The following is a 21,734-nucleotide window of genomic DNA, read 5'->3' on the forward strand; positions in this document are numbered from 1 at the left end:
TTCAAAGTTCACGAGCCAAATCTCAGCCTCTGGACGTTTACCTTTGCTCGCTGATCACCTCACACTTCGTTGTACTCCTCTTTGATCACCTTTCAAAAACCTCTGCACTCTCTTTCTCTTCTCAAAGGCTTGGGCGCACCTTTATAAGAAGACTAAGGAAGACGAAGGGGAAAGGACACCCCTTCGTCTCCTTGGCGTTTGTAGCAGTTTGCAACAACGAGAGAGACGAAAGGACTCTGTTTCCCTTCGTCTCCTGTAACGCCCAACATCTCCCACTCGTCCAAGTCAATCCATAAGGTTATATGGTCACATCGACCATGTCAGTCACATAGATTACAAGGTGATCATGTCACGAAGACCAGAGAAAAATTAGTCACAAAGACCAAATAAGTCACGTAGACTCTATGAGGATCAAGTCACGAAGACTAGAGTAAAATTAGTCACAAAGACCAAATAAGAACATTCATTCCATACATTAGGGAAAATGGTTCGTGCAACAACAAGCACATTGAGCATTCAACTGCTAAGAAGATTGTCACACCTTACTTAGCTGCTCCATAGAACGAATCAGAGACATAAATGTCCATAGAATGAATTAGAGACATAAATGACTTGCCTTTACCCCAGATTAAATTATTTATATCATTATGAATATCTCTACTCCCTCGTATTAACTATATGTCAAGAACATGTTCAACATCTCCAATCAAACAAATTATTCACAATTATATTTTATGTACTGAACTAAAAATGTAACTTGTACCAATGAATAAATGTCACAGATGTAAACCAATCTTAATCTTCCTTTTTTTCTAGAATCTATTCATTCTAATCAGTCGCTTTCCTAATTATGCTCCATAGACTGAATCATCCATAGTCAATAGGATACATGCTAAAGTAGCAGACACTGATCAAAACTTCAAGTAGACAGCTAAATAGTCACTTAGGGTAAGATTGAGATTAACTTATAATCTCAAGGGTCTCATATAGTAGAGAAGCAGGAATTCATTCTCCTACTACCCTTCTTGTCGCCATATCACATGTGGTATGAATCACATGCTACGATGTTATTCTCTTTACTAAAAAGAGCGCATGTTTTTCTCAAATTTAACATCGTATAGATTTCAATCTAGACATACCTAATGTCTAATCCTAAATTCAACATATGAATTCTAATCTGACCTTTAAGCAGATTTAGTAAATGGTGGGTGCATTTACTCCAATCATTACACAAATGATCTCATCTTGACCTAATTATCAAGGCGACCTTAACTTATGGATATGTCTCTATTCACAACTACATAAGTTGTCCCATAAGCAACGGTCTTACCTCTATTTGTACTTAACAAATAGAGATGATTGTCCATATTAGTGGATCAATCCCAATATGTCAACATGCTTATCGAGACTTTTATTCGAATGTAACAAAGATATATACACTGAATAGATCATGACATTTTTCATTTATCAAATGTCTTTACAATTAGTTACATTCTTCGAAGTTCCAAAAACTTTACATGTCCATAAAATGACTCTTTAGTCAATGGCTTAGTAAAAGGATCAGCAAGCATATTTCGTGTAGGGATCTACTCAAGAATCATCATTTTCTTGTCCACAATATCCCTTACAAAATTATACTTAATTCTATATGCTTTTTTTTGTTGTAATATTTGGGATCCTCAGCTTGGCCATTACAGTACACTGTAACAGGACTCCCACTTTCCTCAGTAATTTTCAAATGCTTTAAGAACCTTTTTCAACTAGACAGATTGTTGCACAACTGATGCGCAAGTCACATAGCTTCCAATGTCGACAAGGCTACATAAGTCTACTTCTTGCTATTCCATGAGATGGCGCCATCATTTAGCAAGAAGGTATAGCCAAATTTGATCTTGTATGAAAGCAGTGGAGATGGCATGTTGGTCAGGTGGCTCTGCTGTTGACTGGAAAATGACTCTGCTAGGGAGAAACGATGACGCCTAACACTCCTTTTAGTTCCTCTCTACGCATACTTGAAAGAGAAAACAGAATGTTAGGGGAAAAAACTAGGGAGGGGGTTCCTGGCATAGGCCCTCCAAAGCTCAAGTCAGTATTGTAGTCAAGCGAAAAATGAAGAAGATGAATAGTATATGCAAGTGCCTAATGTTGTGTATTTGAGCGTAAAGAATAAAGTATCTAACATACAACATACTTTGCCAATGGAGAGAACTCCCCTTTTTTATATTGTCTCTTATAACCTCCCTAATAATGAGGCGATAAGGAATATTCGGTGCTAGAAGATATCGGGTAATGGAAGGCGTGCAGTCTTCCTTTGAGGAATCTTCCATTATACATGTATGAACATCCTTTTGTAACCTATAATAATGATAGAAGTTGAGTAGTCATTCTCATAAGAAAGTTTTGTTGCATGTATGTATCAGATATCAGAATATTCCCTAGTGAATTGCTATTATTCTCTGACAGATTATTATGATTGCCTGATAATATTGTCCCTTAGAGGTAATCTGACCAGACACATCCAACCGATTATATGTACTAGGAGACTAATAAGAATGGGGAACCGAGTTCCTCCAGTCTAACCGATAATTAAGCTGATTGGCATATATACTGAGTTATATTGTAATAGTGAGAAATGAGTTATCCTCTAAGTCCGAACGACACTGAGTCCAACCGGCTGTATACTGAGAGTGTTTTTGCTGGAAATGGGGGAGCTCAGCCCTAGATCCGTCCATCCCTTTAGACCGAGCAACCATATGTAACAAGACTTGCCCTTGAACTATTATGCCGAGATCTGAAAATCTGACCGGATCTCATCCTAGTCAAATGTATGTTATGAGATAATGTCTTTGCTGAGTAATAAGAGAATACTTCTTGAGGATGGGGAGCTAAGACCCATTTTCCCGATTGCAATTAAGGTCGTTTGGGTTTATTTTATATATCTTAGCATCAAGTGAGACAATAAGTTCGACCGGTCCTTAGGGTAGCCCGACTATATACGGAGATACTTATACCCAAAGAATGGAGAACTGAATCTCTTAAGTTTGACCGGCTACAAGGCCGATGAACTTTATCTTGAGAGTCATAGCGTTAAGTGAGGAGTTGAGTTTTGATGAAAATAATCCGTTTACATACATCTATTCTGATTATGATTACCACCCCACCTTAACTTTAACTATCATCTCATATTAATTTTGGCCAATACGTCATCTCTAAGTTCACTAACAACATACTGTATCTATAACAAACTCAAATGTACAGATGTTAAATTCAGATAAATTATGTCGTATTGGTACATTCATTTGATAATATGTAGTTGATCTAATTAGCTGAAATAATAATTTCATTAATTGACTAAAATTTAAATAAGCAATAGGTTTTGCATACAGGAAGATATGTAATAATTTCGTCTTTAGATATGGCCGACAGAAGTCGCGTGGAGTTGGGATTGTTGTCCTCCATCAGCCTGATGGCATCGTACTCCTTCTTCCTCCTCCTCCTCCTCCTCCTCCTCCAGCCACTGCGGTCCCTTAGCTGCTATTCCGCTATATTTAGCTTCGGCGACTCGCTCACCGACACAGGAAACGCAGTCTACTTCGCTGGCGGAGCTGATCCGGCGAACCGTCTCCCCTACGGCGAGACATACTTCCGTCGACCCGCTGGCCGATACTCCGACGGCCGGATCGTGCTCGACTTCTTGGGTATGCTCCTTCTTCATCTCATCGTAGATCCATCGCCCTTTACTTCTTTTGAATAGCAATGTTAGGTTGGGTTCAGCCCAAGCCCTGGGGCTGCCGCTGGTGCCACCGTACGACGCAGGACACAACCCCGAAGCTTCGGATTTCGCAAGCGGAGCCAACTTCGCGGTCGCAGGAGCGTCCGCCCTCAGCCCTCTCTACTACCAGGCGAAGGGTCTTAATGTCTCAGGGGAAGATTACTCCTTGGACACGCAGCTCAAATGGTTCCGACAAATGCTCCAGTTTTCTCATATCGGTAATGCCTTCCGATATCTGTATGTGTGCGTGTGACCATTGGACCATCGTCTCGCCACTCTTGATCATCTGATTTGGATTTTGTGGAATTAGGTGATACTCTTGACGATGCGCTCTTCTTCGTCGGCGAGATCGGGGTGAACGACTACAATAACCTCCTGTCGATGGATGGAACATCCGTGGATTGCGCCCGTTGGCTCGTCCCCTCCATCGTGCAGAGAATTGGTTCCGCGATTGATGTAAAAACCGATTGATCTTGTTTTGAGTTCATCGCGATCTTCATTAATTTGTACGTACCGGTGGATGACCAGGAGTTACTGCAAACGGGAGCACGGACGGTGATGGTTGCAGGGATGTTTCCACTCGGCTGCATTCCTCTCTTCTTGACCATGTTCCTCGGGCAGCAATCGGATGCATACGAACCAGAAACAGGGTGCCTCAAGTCACTGAACCTCCTGTCGCAGTACCACAACCTCCTGTTGCAGCACGAGCTCGGACAAATTCAGAAAGCAAATCCACGTTCCAAAATCATCTACGCGGATTTCTACGACAACTTGATGTCTGTTTATAGATCTCCGGAACAATTTGGTGAGCCTTCAACCCCCCGTGGGTGAAAGACTTTTGATAATTTAGTGACGATTTTCAGTGATTTGGTGTGGAGCAGGGATTAAGTCGACTGTGGTGGCATGTTGCGGCGGGGAGGGGCCATATAACTTCAGCTTTTCCGTTATGTGCGGCGATCCAACATCCAGATGGTGCAGCCGCCCATTGAACTACATGTGTTGGGATGGTATGCACTTCACCGAGGCTGCTTCCCGAGTAATTGCCAGAAACATTATTGATGGATCATCTGCCCACTTTTCCAACTCCACAAAAATGCTTGCTGATACTTGATCGAGTGAGCAGGCGTGGAGGTCAGAAGGGGAAGGTAGAATAAGGTGAGAGGGTAATTTTATATATCCAAATGGTAATCGTATAGAAGAAACTATAATTATTTCTTCAATTTCGTATCTACGTGAGATCCTACAATAATAATTTCTTCAGTTTCACTCTTTACACAGATAAAATGTTCTCTCTCTCAAATGTATATTTGTTATATTAATGACCCCCATTATAGGTCTAATGGATATGGAGGGAGGTACATGTAGATACATATGCGTCAGATGCATAATGTGGTTGATCCCGTCCGAAGGCTGAGTCGGACGGAGGCTGGTCGCGGTGGCCTGGTTGTTGACGGAAAATCGTAGGTGATCCGGCTCCCACGGGTGGCTGACGCTGTTGCAGGACCCTGCGCACACTCAGACAATCTTCCCTTCACGTTAGAGACCAAAAACCCAGGGAAAAAGTCCTCGGATCAGGCCCTCCGACGCTCAAGTCAGGTCCCTTTTTCCCCAGAAGAAACAGAAAGAGTCGAAAAATGAAAAGTTGTGAAAGAAAAAAATGACGAGAGTGCGCGTACCCGCGTACGAGGAATCTCCTCCTTTTTATGCACCCGCCTTGCTTCCAGAACCTGCCAACCTGTCAGAAAACGTTAGACGCTAGGCTTTGTCGTATATCCCCGACACCTGTCGTGCTGCTATTGGTCCTGAAGGCATCTTCTTGTTTAGGAACCTTCGCCTTTACACAGGGGTTTTGTCTCGTAGTGAAGGACATCTGTCAGGCTGTCATTGGTTATGAGAGCATCCTCTCGCTTAGGAATCTCCGCCTCTGCACATCTCCCTGGTATGCAATGATTACCCTTGACGAATAGTTGTGATCCTCCGACTCCTACACAGCTTAGCTCGTCCTATTTATCGCGGTCTGCATCTACCTCACACCCCTCGACCAGATCTCGCCTCTATGCGTTACTTGTTAGTCGGGCTAACCCTGAACAGCCCTGTCGATCACGGTCTGTATTCTGTACCCTGTATTTGCCGACCCTCGACTGTAAGCCCGTAGATCGGGCTGTCTTCACACAGCCTTGTCGCTTCTGACCTGTGACTGGTGACTTGCACTTCCGGATCTTCGAGTCGCAGACCTGCATACCGAGTCGTCTCTACACAGCCCTGCCGCTTCTGACCTTTGATTTGTGGCTTGCACTTCCGGGCCTTCGAATCGCAGACCTGTAGACCGAGCCGTCTCTACACAGCCCTGCCGCTTCTGACCTTTGATTTGTGGCTTGCACTTCCGGGCCTTCTGTCACGCCCCGAGGGAGTCTCTGTCCGAAGAAATTTCGGCAGCATCTCCCCTGTACGGCGGACAATCTGAAACTTTTCTACAAGCACTATATACCTCAGCCACATGCGGCTGGAATAATAACAATAAAAGAAAACAAACACCACGCAGTTAATATCAAAGCAGCCCACTCGGCTGTACCAAAACCAAAACACAAAACTGCTAGCCGGCTAGGCTTACACAACCAATAACAAATACAAAACACCACATAACAATATCAACTCTCCAAAAATAAAACCAGAGTACAGAGCTAAACAAACTGATACATAAAACAAACAAAACATACGTGAACCGATAAGTCTTCTGATGTGACGTGGGGACCAGCAGACAGGATATTCCAAGCGACACCAAAACCAACCTGGTACCTGAAAAAGATAGTATCAGCGGGGTGAGTTCAACAACTCGGTGAATACCGATGGACATGAGTAGTAAGATATATCTAATACTAACATGGAATACTGACTTCCTAATCATAAATAGAATATGAAAACTAAAAGATAACCGAGGAAGCTGTATTCACGAACTCTATCCGGACAAAAGGGTCATCAAACCGAAAGTGTCAATAATCCCGATGCAGGTCAAAAGTATGTATCCAACCAAAATGCGAGCAAACACAATCATAAAATATAAATGCATCAATGCGTATGATGCTAATGATGCGTCTGGTCACCGCCCGATCGATCATCTCACACACAAATGGTGAGGCCGAGTGGGTAGAGCGTGACAATTGTGCACTCTGTCGTCACTACTCACGATGAGTGACCGAGTGGACGGGATCTGTCGGAGTACTCGTCCCGTGACCCCAAATCATAAATGGGGAGCTCGATGCTCTCATCTCCGGTACACGATGACGGGAGGAAATCTCTGCCGGCTACCACGCTGAGTCACTTGACCAACGGAGCCAAACAATCGTCTGCCGGCTACTACCTGCTACACTAAATGCCAGCAGAGCCAGAACGGGATGCCGGCTACCACGCTGAGTCCTCGGACCAGCGGAGCCAAACAGTGCACACGCCCGATATACCACTAAACCATGAGTGGGGGTGTGCGCAGTAATCTGGCGATGGGCTCAACCATAGTGGAGCCGACAATCGCGTAAGATGCAATCATGATGCATGTCACTATGCATAGCAAAACTGATCAACATAACCATATCCATATATACAAAATGGGTACTGTAAAAGTGATGGTCACATACCAAAATCTAAAGTACACAGGTCGGATAGAATATCAATAACCCTATGTCCTGAACATAATAAGTATGGAATATCCTGATCAGCATAGAAAAATCCATATATACATAATATGGGTACCACAGTATCAGTAAGCCAAATCCACGGATCTAGGGTATACAAATCCTCTAAGGTATAACAACCTAGACCCAAATCATATCCCTCTTCTATAGCATATGTACCAACAATATACACAGATCAAAGAATCAGGGTCTAAACACCCGAATCATATATGATATACAAATAGAGGTACACAAATCTGTAATGACACAAAAACCTAAGTATCAGATAATCTAGATATATAGGCCAGAAACAACAATCCAAATCCTAGTCCTAACCTCAGTAAGTATGGTATGTCACTCTAGAAACAAAGATACTCATGGTAACAAGATAATCATGGCAACAAATCACGAGATATAAGCACGGATACATCACAGGTGACAAACCTAACATGCTAAGGATATCAAACAGTGACATACCAACGACAAACATGTTCATTGCATGTAGTTATAAAATACTATGCATATCCAAAGACATTATCATAAAAGATAAGTCAAGAGGTACCCGCCTCCAATAGGAAAGATCCAATCAGTCCAAATCCGGACGTTAAGAAACTTGTCTCGCGTCAAGGTCCTGTGATAAATAGTATAATTTAGCTAAGTATAAACAAATAGCTAAATAAATTTCTAATCCATCGACCATCTAAGGTTAGTTTTATTAACCCTAATTACACCAAAAATCAACCAACATATTTGATTGTATTCATTAAGCCTTACCTCTGGATCACACAAAAGGAAGATCACAGCGATTAGGGCTTTCTCCAACAATGTCTGCAAAGGAAATCACCATATAAGGTCTACACAGGATTTAATATAATTAACCCTATGCTTACATAACAAAAGTAATACCAATAGCTCAAACCATCGAAATCATCAAGTTCATCTTCCCATACTCACCTCAACAGTAATTAACTTAACACCAACCTTACCCAAATTCCCTGATGCCTCAACACTGCTCAAATCCTATAGAACTTACTGCCAAGATCCGGAGAAGCTGCTGTGAGAAATCAGTGACAAATACCACTGTTATCAGCCAACAAATCCAACATAAGATCCCAAATCAACAATTGAAATACCTCTTTATTTGCCTTACCCAACTCGATAGCCCTTGTTTTTCTCTCTGCCGGCAGCTAGTGGCGAAGCAGGAAGAAGGCAGCTGGTGGCGCAGTAGGAAAAATTACCAGTCGGGTAGGCTGACCACAACCCAACCCAGAGGAGTTAGGGTTCGGATCCAGCAACAAGAGGGAACCTAGGACAAAGGAAAGGAGTCGGCTAGGCACTGCACAGTGGAGGAGTCGGCGTCGGCAGAGGGAGGACAGCCGGTTGCCGGTTGTGGTAGCGGTGACACTGTGCAAAACTAGGGCAGAGAGAAACGGGAGAAGGGCGTCGGCGACGCTGGGATCCCCACGGCGACAGCGGCCTGGGTCGGTCCTGGTGGCCGGCAATGTCCCGTGCGCCGGCTAGGGCTGAGGAAGAGCGGCAGTGCTCGGCGTCGGCACCAGTGGGCATAGAGCAAGCTTTCAGCGATTTTAGGGCAGGGGAAAGCTTCGGCTCGGGTGGAGAAGAAGATGAAGAAAAGGTCTTCGGGTGTGCGGCTCGGGAGGAAGAAACCGCCGGCCGGCGGTTAGGGCCGACGTCGAGCGCGAGAGAAGAAGAGTGGAGTGGATGAGGGCTCGGGCTCGGCACAGTAACGAGGAGAGAAAGAAAAAAAAATATATATAAGGAAAAAGAAAAGGGAAAAGGAAAAGAATAATAAAACTTTTCCTTATTAAAACTGGGTAGCCTAAACAGGCTTTTCCGGACCCCGTTTTTATCCCCGTTAACTCGTCCGTACGAGCTCCGAAAAATTCTTGAAAAATGTCCAAAAATTTCGAAAAATTCCCTTATTAATATTCGTCATTTTTCCGGTATTTTACACCTTCGAGTCGCAGACCTGCAGACCGAGCCGTCTCTACACAGCCCTGCCGCTTCCGACCTTTGATTTGTGGCTTGCACTTCCGGGCCTTCGAGTCGCAGACCTGCAGACCGAGTCGTCTCTACACAACCCTGCCACTTCCGACCTTTGATTTGTGGCTTGTCCCTCGACCATAGGCCTGCAGTTTAAGCTGCCTCTGCCCAGCTTTGCCGATCTCGACCTGTACCCTAGGTTCCGCTTGCCAACTTCCTTTGTTTTCCCGCGGCCTCGCCTGCTTGAACAACTAGTCTGCCTGACCTCTGCCTATTCCATAGGCTAGCCTTTTGACTGCCTAGTCAGCTTGACTATTGACCGTCACGTCCTCTTGACTTTTGACCGCTATATGGCCGTGACCTTTCTCACCCTTTCCTCTTGGGCCCCTCCACCGCTAACCGTATCACAAGCCTCCCTCACAAGTCTAGTCGAAGGAGGACGATAGTCTGACTGACTAGACCTCCGCACATCTCTGCGACCTCAGCATATCTCTGTGTTTCTACCTCAGCATATCTCTGTGACCTCAGCATATCTCTGCGTGCTCTGCTTCCTGCCTCACGCGTCAACCTTTGTGTCGCGTCGCCTGGGCTCTCACATCAACCTTTGTGTCGCGTCGCTTGGGATACCATGCATCCTTTATTGCATCATCAATCGCTTGGGGCGCCGCTCCCACGCAATTGCTTTGACTTGGCCACCTGCCTTCTTTATAAAGAGCCTCACGATCACTTCTTTATCCCATCCTTCCTCATTCCTGCTCTCCTACTTTCTTTTGCTAACCCACGTTCTGCCAGCTTCCTCCCCCCGAGATGCATTCTCCTTCCTCTGACGAAGTTGATCAACCGCACTCCCAAATGCTGATAAATCAACTCACCTCGCTGCTTGTCGCGAGAGAACGCGAACTGGAGCGTGTGTCCCAGGATTGTGCTCGCCAGACGGCTGCCCTGCATTCCATGGAAGCCCAGTATCGTGTCGCGAAGTCTTACGTGCATTCTGAGAAGGCGAAGAAAGAGGAATGCCAGGCTAGCCTGCAGCGCCAACTGGCTCCCTCCACGCGCAGCTGGCTCGAGCCTTGAACGCCCCAGAGGCTCCTGAGTCCCCAGACATTTCTTCACACGGCAGTGCTCATTCTCCATGACCAATCCTTTCCCCGAGTTAAGACTAGCTCGAGCCATAGTTGTCTCAGTGGCTCCTTCCCCGCAAAACGCTTCCGCTTGTAGCCTTAGCTGTATCGCCTGCTTATTGAACTGTGTTGCTGTACTTGTACATCTGTCCTTTACCGGCATAGTCTTTCCTGCTCAATTTTCATCTAGCAAGCATTTTTAGAAACTGGCCCGTATGTAAGAGCCAAGAGTTGTATCATGACTCCTTTTTATGTATGAATTTTGGATAATAAAACTAACATAGTGCTTGAAAATTAAAACTGCAATAAACGTGCAAAACCTGATTCCGCAGTTACCGCAGTTAACATTGATGCTTTAAGGGTAGGGTGGATGGCCTCCCGTACTTCGTGCCTTGCTTGTTTGCTGCATATTTGCAATTTGTATAAAGGAGCTAAAATGAAGCCAGATGTAGCTGACCTGATTATTTGGAAACGCTCCGCACAATGTGAGGCATATCCTTCTAAGAGGTAGTTAGGCGTGGGCGTCGAGTCCGCTTATGATTTTCGCAGGGGGGTTGATTTTTGATTCCCGTATGGGGGCCGACTTGAAAGGTTGTTGGGCGTGAGCACAGGGCTCACTTATAATTCTCGCATGGGAGCCAACCTGAAAGGTCGTTGGGCGTGAGAACAGAGCTCACTTATAACTTGCACTGAGGCGAGAGTCTGGGACTACCAACCTAAAAGGTCGTTGGGCGTGAGCACAGGGCTCACTTATAATTCTCGCATGAGAGCCGACCTGAAAGGTCGTTGGGCGTGAGAACAGAGCTCGCTTATAACTCGCACTGAGGCGAGAGTCTGGGACTACCGACCTAAAAGGTCGTTGGGCGTGAGCACATGGCTCACTTATAATTCTCGCATGGGAGCCGACCTGAAAGGTCGTTGGGCGTGAGAACAGAGCTCACTTATAACTCGCACTGAGGCGAGAGTCTGGGACTACCGACCTAAAAGGTCGTTGGGCGTGAGCACAGGGCTCACTTATAATTCTCGCATGGGAGCCGACTCGAAAGGTCGTTGGATGAGAAAGTCGCTTATAACTCGGTCGAATGACGCGAGAGTCTGGAAGCGTGAGACTAAGCTCACTTATAACTCGGTCGATCAACATGAGAGTCTGTAAACATGAGAGCAAGCTCACTTATTACTCGACCAATCGGCACGAGAGTCTGGGACACTTAATGCGAGAGTAAGCTTGCTTATAACTCGGTTGAATGACTCGAGAGTTTGGAAGCGTGAGAGCAAGCTCACTTATAACTTGGCCGATCGGCGCAAGAGTCTGGAAGCATGAGACTAGGCTCACTTATAACTCAACCGATTGACGTGAGAGTCTGGTATACTTAACGCGTGAGCAGGCTCACTTATAACTCAGCCAATTGACGTAAAAGTCTGGGACACTTAGCGTGAGAGCAAGCTCGCTTATAACTCGACCGAACAACTCGAGAGTCTGGAAGCGTGAGAGCAAGCTCATTGATAACTCGGTTAACCAACTTGAGAGTCTGGGACACTTAGTAATTTGTCAGGATGTGGGCTTCATCGAGACCAGTAATGATACTCCGGTCCGAGACCGATGGCGATGGCGCTGGTCCGAGACCAGTAATGATACTCCGGTCCGAGACCGGTGGCGATGGCGCTGGTCCGAGACCAGTAATGATACTCCTGTCCAAGACCGGTGGCGATGGTGCTGGTAAGAACTCCAAACGGCAAAGGCATAAATGCATTGCTCTTCTTCGCCTTCATTCGTCTCGCCCATGCCGACCTGATCGCTTTTTATGATCTGGTCGTTATTGTTGGCTTTGTGCGTCGTATTTCTTCTTGCAATTGCGCTATGTACAATATAGAATTAAGAATAGAGGAGGGAGTGTAAAAACCTTACTCAACCCTTGGGCCACAATGCCCTTGCAGCTTATGATGACCCCGCAGTTCTTGCGATGCGCCTGGTTGGCTGCTCATATCAGGGGCTGTCTAGGCAGGGCTACTTGCCCGGATGGTCCGAGCAAGCAACACCCCACAGGCCAGCCTGGTACTCCTCTGATCTGACATTCACTTCTGCTGACTTGCTTTGTCTCATTCACGACCCTTTTGAATTGCCTGGCATCTGTAGCTTTATGAAACTTCCCGCCTAGCCTTGAGCCTTTCACGAAGAATGCTTCTTTTTTGAGGCCACACCCTTTCATGATTACCTTGCCTTGTCGATCTTTAATGCGTTTCTGCTCGCGATGACACCTGTCCGACGCCTTTACTGCGCACGCTTCCTGACGCCAGCCTCTGAACCTTTTTTGCACCCTTCGGCGCTTATTTCCCATCAGACGGCGTTGGGGCGTGTTACCCCAAAAGATACTCGGCTCGACTCTCGATGTTCCCTAGGAATAAATGGGCTTTATAAACCCTAAAGGCAGTCCGCTTTCCTTACTTCGACGCTTCGCTATCCTCCTCCCTTCGTTCGTGGCCGTTTCTGGCAGTGCAACTCCTCGTTCTCCTGCTTGCGCCCGACCTGTGACCTCTCTTGTCTTCATCCCCCTTGCCTGCTTGCTCCTCATAGTCATGGATGGTAAGGAACTCTTCTGGTATTCGCGTTACATCTCTGATTTAGACCATCACGACCTGTCTACACTGCAATCCAACTTGGGGCTAGGCGCCGCATATGAGTTTCGTCTTCCCTCACCAGCTGAACATCCTTCTTCTTCTCCCGAAGGGTTTATCACTATTTTTAGGGATCAAATCTTAGGCGGTCTTCGCTTTCCTTTGCATCCTTTTTTCTCCAAGTTGAGCCAGTATTGCGGTATTGGTATCTCTCAGTTTGCCCCCAATGTATTCCGAGCGGTCTGCGGAACCATCATCTTGTGCCGCATTTATCAAATTCCCTTGACGGCTAGACTATTCCATCACTTCTATTCCTTCCGGCGAGCCGAGGCGGGGGTATTCAACGTTCAGGCCAAGCCGGGCCATAAGTTTTTTGATGACCTACCTTCTTCCAATAAAGGTTGGAGATCTCGCTTTTTCTTCCTCAAACCCCCCGTCCCCTTAGCCGTGCCTTCCCAATGGCATCCCATCCTCGCCTGTCTGTGCTGATGCTAGAAGGCATTCTGCACGCTTTTGGTCTTAGCCCTGTTTCCACAGAAATCGGAGCTCCTTTTGGTAAGTTGTTATTTATTGTATACTGCTCTTCGCTAACTGAGGTGCTTTTTCCTCTTATATTTGTAGTGGCGGCCCTCCTTCGCTCTTTTGCCAATCAGGAGACACCCTCGGTGGCCGTTTTGCAAGCTCTGAATGAGGAGCTAACACAAGGCCTATCCTCTGACCCCGCTGTTTTCGCCGGTCCACAGCCCTCGGGACACCAAACCTCCGAGACGGTAGCTGCCTCAGCGCTTATTGCACCACCAGCCTCCAGCCCTGCAGACTCAGCCATACCCCGCCGCTCTGATCAACCTGCACCCGAGCCATCGCTAGTAGGGCAAGTGCCTCCGCTCCCTCCTACTATGAAGCTGCGCCTTTCGCGTAAGGGCAAGAGAACGACTCCAGTCACCGCAACTTCTCCTCCACCTCCTCGCCGTCAACGCGTAGTGAGCATCTCTTCCCCCACCAGGTCCTCGGACACGAGCTCGACCCAGGAGACAAGCTTGGCCCGGGAGAAGGCCTCTGATCTGGAGGTGGCAGACCCGCCATTGGACCTGACCGCTTCGATGCCCATCCAGAGTGTATTGCCTGCCCCGCCTTCGTCCTCTGGCGATCAGCCCCCGGACTCGCTAGCTCCCTCCGCCTCTCTTCTTCTTGGGCCTATGAGCTCAGTCATGCTGACTCTGGAACTGCCATCTGCGGACCTGGCCTTTGAGTCTTCTTGGAGGCTTCCTTCAGAGACCGACCCGGCCTACGTGCCCGCTGCCGACCTATCGCCTATCTTTGGTAGGGTCGATTTCTATGGGGACTTGGCCATCTCCTGGCAATCAACCAATCGGCAGTTCTGGGAGAGCAGTTCCCCCTTGGAGGAGTTCGATCAAATTGCTCGCTCCCTGGTAGCGGTAAGCTCTTTCTCTTCTTCTTCCTGGTATCCGTGTGTTTCTGTAACCTCCTTTCTCTTCTTCCGGCCACTTGCAGACCTGCTCCGCGAGTCTGAGCGCCGTGCAACGAGCGGCCAAGCTTCAGCGAGAGAACGCGGCGCTCAAGGCACGTCTTCAGGAACTAGAGCACCCTGCGGCTCCCTCAGCTCCTCCTGAGCCTTCTCTTGGAAGCTTGGATGCTTATCTGCGTGCCGCCGGGGAGTCGGCGGCCTCTGCTCGGGCCATTTCCCATGCTGCCTTTGCTAAACTTCAACAGTTGGAGGGGGCTTTGAAGACGAGTGAGTCTTCCTTGGCTTCTGAAGTGGATCGTCATCAGGCGACAGTTTCTGAGCTGAAAGCCAGAGAGGCAGAGCTGCTCTCCCAATCAGAAGAGTTGACGCTGCTACGGCAAGGTCATGAGCTCTTGCAAATAGGGTTGGCCGATGCCCAGGCCCTGGCTAGTGCTGCCGCTAGCCGGGAAGCAACCATGCGGACTCAGTGGGAAGCGTGCCAAGCCACTCTCCAATCCTTGCAAGCGGAGTTATCGAAGGCCCAGGAAGCGGTGTATCAAGGACAGAGCGATTTGTCCGTGGCCCGCGCCGAGGCTGCGGAGAACCGAAATAGTTTGGAGGTGTACCGGGCTGACGAATCAGAGCGGCTAAAGGCGTATAGACTAGCCTACGTCCGCTCTTCCTTCTTCCTCCATAAGCTGGGACGCTGGATGGTCTTGTTGCTCTGTCATGGGGCCGCTGGTGGGGTCAGACAGACCTTTGAGCAAGGTTTCCTACGCTCGGCACCTCCTGCCACCTTCTTGGACACAGCTCGCCTAACCAGGGAATTGCCACAGGAAACCTTCCCTTCCTTCGAAGCGGATGAGGGACTTTTCCTCCTGGAGGCTCCTCCCCCTGCGGTCGATCCAGCTCCCGGGGTTATTTCTGCCCAGACCCCTCCTGTTGCTGCATCTGAAGCGTCTGCTGATCCTGCGTCTTCCGACATAGTGCCAGCCGACCCCGGGCTCCTTCCGTTGGCTTCCAGTGACCCTGCCCCCTCTTCTTCAGATGTTGTGTAGTTGGCGATATGTTGTATTGTTCACCTTTTATGCATTGATGCTGAACCTTCCATGATTGTACTTATTCGCGTGGTCTTACTGAACTTTGGATGGCTGTACTTAGCTTGCCCTTGCTTATTTTGCCTTTGCTACGTTGCTCTCCCCCGAATAGTCACTTTTATACCGAGCCTGGTGAGGGTCAGCTTTTACTTTTTGTCTTTGACGCATGTCCATGAAGCTCGCTGATCTGCTCCACCTTTCTCTCTGACGGCCGCTTCCGCCCACCTTTGTCCTTACGAGGCAATCACCTGTTTGGCGAAAAGTTGGCTGAACTGAGTGTGCCCCTTTTCCCCCTTTTTTCTCTTTCCTCTTTTTTCGTACCTCATGAGGCGCCTCGTACTTCGAGCCTTTGCCTTTCCTATAATGCCCTCTGGTTATATTCTCGAGGCTCATCGTAGAGCGCTCCTTGTCTATTTCCGCCGCTGTATCCACCATCCGTTGTTAACGTACGAGGATATCCTTCCTCCACCATACCTATAAGTATCTTCTTCCTCTCTCCCTTCTGTTATGCTTCGTCATCACCACGGAGCACTCAAACGGCGCCGCCGCCGACTGACTTTCTCCGAGATCACGCCGCGCTCCTTTCTTTTTTCCTAGCCCCCTCTATTCGTTTGTTCCTTCTACCTCCTGAGATAATCTCCCTTGCAATGGCCTCTCCTTCTTGGGTTTCCTTGTTGGCGGAGCACTTCCCCGGCGCTTCAACTTTCGCTGAGTTGGATTGGGATGACCTACGGTAAACTTACGAAATCCCTACTAGCTTTCACCCCATCATCCCTACTGGTGTGAACTTGTACTTCGATCCCCCGCTTGGTTTTTGTACTTTCTTTACTGAGCAATTTGTATCTAGTCTTCGTCTACCTCCGCATCCTTTTCTGTCTGGAGTGTGCCGCTACTTTAAGATCCCCTTAGGTCAGCTAACTCCCAATTCCATAAAGATTTTGTGTGACTTTGTAATACTCTGCGAAGTTTGCGAGGTTTCCTGGTCCGCTCCCCTCTTTCACTGCTTCTTTGCTCTTGCTCGACACGCTGATGGTCTTTTTGACTTCTAAGCTCGCAGTCATACCGCTTTCTTCTCTCCTCTTCCTCCTCCCAGTGCTAACTGGAGGAAAAAAATTCTTTTTTCTCCGATTTCCCGAAGAAGTAGACTGGCCTCTGCGTTGGCAATCTGCGCTGCCTATGACTCCGGCGTTGCAAGACTTCCATATGGACATCCCGTATACTGTGGCTGCGACCCGCATGGAGGATTGGCGCTTGAATCTGACGAGACTGTTGTCTGAAGACCTACTTTCCTTTTTCCGGCTAAGCTTCGTTTCCTCTGAAACATCGCACTCCTTGGGTAAGTTCATGCTGAGCTCCACCTCCCTTGCGATCATATTCTCCGCTAGAATAACCTTTCGTGTTGGTGCCTATAGCTGAGGTTCTACATCGCGCCTCAGAGGTTTTTCCTTTGCCCCTCGATGATCTGGAAATACTGCGACGCGGTCGGACAATCTTGGAGAGGAGGTCGCTCCCTCATCTTGGATCCGCCTCATTTGGGGCAGCGACCCAGCCTACTTCCAACCCCGCCTCACACGACGCTTCTCCTTCACCTGTTGCCCCGAGCCGAGATCGGGGTAGTGCTCCAGCCGGCCGTCTGGCCAAATGCGTCTTTCGAGGAGCCCCCCGGGCCTCCAGGTGTGGTCGCGCAACCCTTCATCGCGCAGGTCGAAGCTCATCCGGTCGGGGCGCCATAGACAGGGGTGCTGCAGCCTCTTCACAGGGTCAGCCTCGCTCTGATGACTCTGACTCTGATAACCAGCCCCTGCTTCACAGGCGTCGCCGAAGACCAGGTCTGACTTCACAAACGCTTGATTCAATTTCTTCTACTACCCAATTGTCCCCCGCCGCCACCGTGGCTAGCTCCGATACCATTCTCCTTGTCATTCTTGCTTTGTCTATCTGGCAGCCTCCCCCAACTCTTACAGGGGAAGACCAGCTGCATTCCGCTCTGCCCCTACTGCTGCAGAGGAAGATAGCCTAGGCGATCATCAAAACCCCGTGCCTACTGAGCCCGTTCCCGAGCCACCTCCCGCTCCTCCTGGTGCTGACACCGGCCCTTCTCAACCTTCCTCCTCCACCCGCCATCGTTACAGGACCACCATCCCCTCTGAAGCTGCTCTAGCTCGGCGGTCTGACGCCCCTACGAGCCTTCTGATGATGAAAGGCTGCCTCGGCAGTTTGTGGGCAGAAAGCATGGATCAAATGGGTAACGCGCCGCCGTTAGTACAAATGGATAGGTTCTCGAAGTCCTGGGCCAAAGTACGTACTCCTCACCTTACCCTTGCTATTGTATTACCTTAACTGAAGGTTATATCTTCCGTCCAGACTCACGCCGAATCTTTGGTGCTGAACTAATCCTTCCACACCCTCCATCATGAAAGCAAAGAACTCTGGGAGAGAGTCTCCGAATTAAAGCTGCAGCTGAACGACCCTGCCCAAGCCAGCTATGCTTTGCGGGCGGAGATTCAAGCCCTAACCAATCAGACCGACCGTCAGAAACGATCCTTGATACAGGTGAAAGATGAGCTCCGAGCTATGAGGGAGGAGAGAGTTGCATCTGAGGCAGGGTATCAACAACAGCTAGCCCATCAGGCTCAGGAAATACAGTCCAAGGATACTCTTCTACAGGAAAAGAACAATAAACTGGAGGTTCAGGCGGCACAGTTGGAGACTCAAGGGGCTGAGCTGGAGGCCCTGAGGGCAGAACTATCCCAGTCTCGGGCGTCTTTGACAGGAGTATCCGCGGCCCTGACGGTCTATCAAGAAGGAGAAGATGATCGTTGCCTGCGAAGTCGAAGGTCCTATTTGAGCTCTCCTGAATTTTTATCCCAGGCCGGGGCACGCTTTGCTGCGACCGTACCATACACGACGGCTGGAGTTATCAGACAATTGCATGCACAGGACTTCTTGAACTCCATCCCTCCCACAAACTTCTTAGATCAGGGCCAGATCATTCAAGGCTTTCCGGATGAGATCTTTGCTCCTTTCAAATGATTTGTTCCAACTGCTTAAAACTGATGAAATTTTTACATGTACATACGTATCTTTGAGTTTTTGCTTGCCTATCCTACCATCTCCGGAACCCTCGGCCGACCTGGCTTACAGCAACAGGGTTGGCATCCCTCACACCCGATAGGGCTGTAGGTAGTTAGCACTCCAAGGTCGGTCTAGCTTCCTTCTTTGAGCGTCTTGCAAATAATAGGCCCCCGATGCCAATTTCTTGATAACTTTGTATGGTCCGTCCCATTGAGGAGCCAACTTCGTCACTTCCCCTAAGGGCTTCATCTGCTTCCAGACGAGATCTCCTTCTCCGAAGAATCGGGGGATCACCCTTCTATTATAGTTTTGCCTCATTCTCTGTCTATAGGCCTCCAACCTGGCAGCTGTTTGTTCACGGATTTCACTGATGAAATCTAGCTCAGCCAGCCGTCGCTCTGTGTTCCCTTCATCGTACATCATTCTTCTCACGGACGGTATCTCGACCTCCAGAGGTACCACTGCTTCATTGTCATATACTAAATGGAAAGGTGTCAGACCTGTACTTTCTCGGGGTGTCATACGATAGGCCCACAAAATGCTCGGCAGCTCGTCCACCCAACTGCCTCCCGTGTAATCCAGTTTGACTTTGAGCCCCCGCACTATTTCTCGATTGACTACCTCTGTTTGACCGTTGCTTTGCGGATGAGCCACCGAAGTGAAGGCCTGAGTTATGCCAAACCCCTTGCACCAATTTTGTATTTTGCGTCCTTGAAATTGTCTGCCATTGTCCGACAACAATTTGTGAGGCAAGCCGAATCTGCAAAAGATATTTTTCCATAAGAACTGGATCACCGCATCTTCAGTGATTTTGGCCAGGGCTTTCGCTTCCACCCACTTGGAGAAGTAATCCACTGCTACCAGCAAGAAACGTCTCTGCCCCGTAGCCATCGGGAAAGGTCCTACGATATCCATACCCCACTGGTCAAACGGGCAAGACACTATAGAAGTTCTCAGCAGCTCTGTAGGTCGGTGCGTCAGGTTCTGATACCTTTGACATGACAGACAAGTATTCACCAGCTTCTGTGCGTCCTTCTGCAGGGTAGGCCAGAAATACCCGGCCAATAGCACCTTCCGAGCCAGCGTTCTTCCACCTGCATGGTTGCCGCAGCACCCCAAATATATCTCCCGTAAGGCCTGATCTGCTTCTTCCATATTCAAGCACTTGAGCAGAGGTCTGGAGAAAGACCTTTTGTACAGTTGATCTCCAATCATAACATAAGCATGGGCCTGTCTCCTGAGCATACGTGCCTCTTCTAAGTTGGTAGGTACAATTCCTTGCTGGAGGAAACTTATTATGGGTGCCCTCTAATCAATTACTTCTTCCAGGTTATTTTGTAGATCTATCTGAGCTACAAGGAAGGTCTGCGCTATAGATCTGTCAAGTACTCAAGTAGTCAGGGAGCTGGCCATTTTAGCTAGTTCATCTGCCCTTTCATTTTCCGACCTGGGAATCTTGGTGACTGTGACTTCTTTAAAATCTTTCCTCATCTTCTCATAGGCTTCCTTGTAAACTTGCATCTTTTCGTTGTTTGCTTCAAAATGTCCGGTCACCTGCTGAGTTACTAGCTGCGAATCCGAGTATATTACGACTCGGCTTGCCCCCACATGCCGAGTTGCTTGCAAACCTGCTAATAGGGCTTCATACTCTGCCTCATTGTTGGTAGCTCTGAAATTCAGCCGTACAGCCAGCTGCATAATGTCTCCCTGCGGAGATATTAGAAGTGCACCTACACCACTTCCCCGCTTGGTAGCTGATCCGTCTACATAAATTTTCTAGACCTCCTCTGAGTCTGCTTGATAAACTTCTGTCAAGAAATCCGCTAAAGCCTGTGCTTTGATCGCGGTTCGGGGCTGATACTGTATATCATATTCCCCTAGCTCGATTAGCCCATTTAATTAGGTGGCCAGCTATTTCCATGTTGGAGAGGACCCTCCCCCTGGTGCTATTGGTTAGCATGGTGATTAGATGTGCCAAGAAGTAAGGTCTCAAGCGACAAGCCATGAGGACCAACCCATATACCAATTTCTCGAGGGGTCTGTAGCGGGACTCGGTTCCTTTCAATAGATGGCTAAAAAAGTTCGGTGACCGTTGCGCATTGTCCTGCTCCTTGACCAAAATTACCCCCCATGACCTCATGGGTAGATGACAAATATACCTAAAGCGACTCACTCGTGATAGCCTTGAAAAAGGAGGGCAGGATCTCCAGGTGCTGCTTTAGCTCCTCGAAGGCTCGGCTACATTCTTCATCCCATTAGAACTTAGCAGCTCTCCAAAGCACTTTAAAAAAAGGCAGTGCTCGATCTGTGGATTGGGATATAAACCTGAACAGCACAATAATTCTCCCCACCAACTTCTGGACTTCCTTTAAATTACTGAGAGCATGCATATCCTTCAGCGCTTGAACCTTCTCCGGGTTGGCCTTGATACCTCGGGGGCCTCATGTGATGTTTTAAAGTTTCATGTTCATATTTTTTTAGGGAAAGATCATGAGTTGCTTAAAGTCTCATGTTCATCTTTCGATTCTTGTTGAGAGGATTTGTTCCAAGTGTTGTAGGAACTATTCCATTGATATTTCTTGCATTTTAAATAGCTCTTGAGGTTTGTACCTCATGAGGCTTCATCCTCAAGCAAAAATCTGATTGGTTTAGGTGGAGCTCTCTAGCTCCTAAAATTCTATCCTTGGTTTGTAAAGACATACCTCATTGACTTTATTATTGCAATTTAATAGAATTTGGAGGTGGCGTACCAGATGCATCATATGCCTGAAGTGGGTCTCCAAACCAAGTTATACTATTGTTAGCGTGTGCTTATTTTCATTTTCTTTCCATTGCATCTATTAACAATCTACTTGATCACACACACGCATAATTGTATTTAACAACTGGATGTGAATTTTATGCCTTAACAAGAAAATGCAA

General features: G+C 47.8%; 1 protein-coding gene across 1 annotated transcript; it reads left to right on the plus strand.

Moving 5' to 3' along the window:
- Positions 1–3,386: 3,386 nt before the first annotated feature.
- LOC121981454 (GDSL esterase/lipase At2g27360-like) lies at positions 3,387–5,056 on the plus strand. Its single transcript, XM_042533979.1, has 5 exons — positions 3,387–3,698; positions 3,775–3,990; positions 4,083–4,228; positions 4,301–4,577; positions 4,654–5,056. The coding sequence occupies exons 1-5, from the start codon at positions 3,416–3,418 to the stop codon at positions 4,881–4,883; spliced, it is 1,152 nt and encodes a 383-aa protein (XP_042389913.1). The 5' UTR covers positions 3,387–3,415; the 3' UTR covers positions 4,884–5,056.
- The last annotated feature ends 16,678 nt before the right edge of the window (positions 5,057–21,734 follow it).

The sequence above is a fragment of the Zingiber officinale genome, chromosome 5A (assembly GCF_018446385.1).
Source record: "Zingiber officinale cultivar Zhangliang chromosome 5A, Zo_v1.1, whole genome shotgun sequence".
Taxonomy (NCBI): Eukaryota; Viridiplantae; Streptophyta; class Magnoliopsida; order Zingiberales; family Zingiberaceae; genus Zingiber; species Zingiber officinale.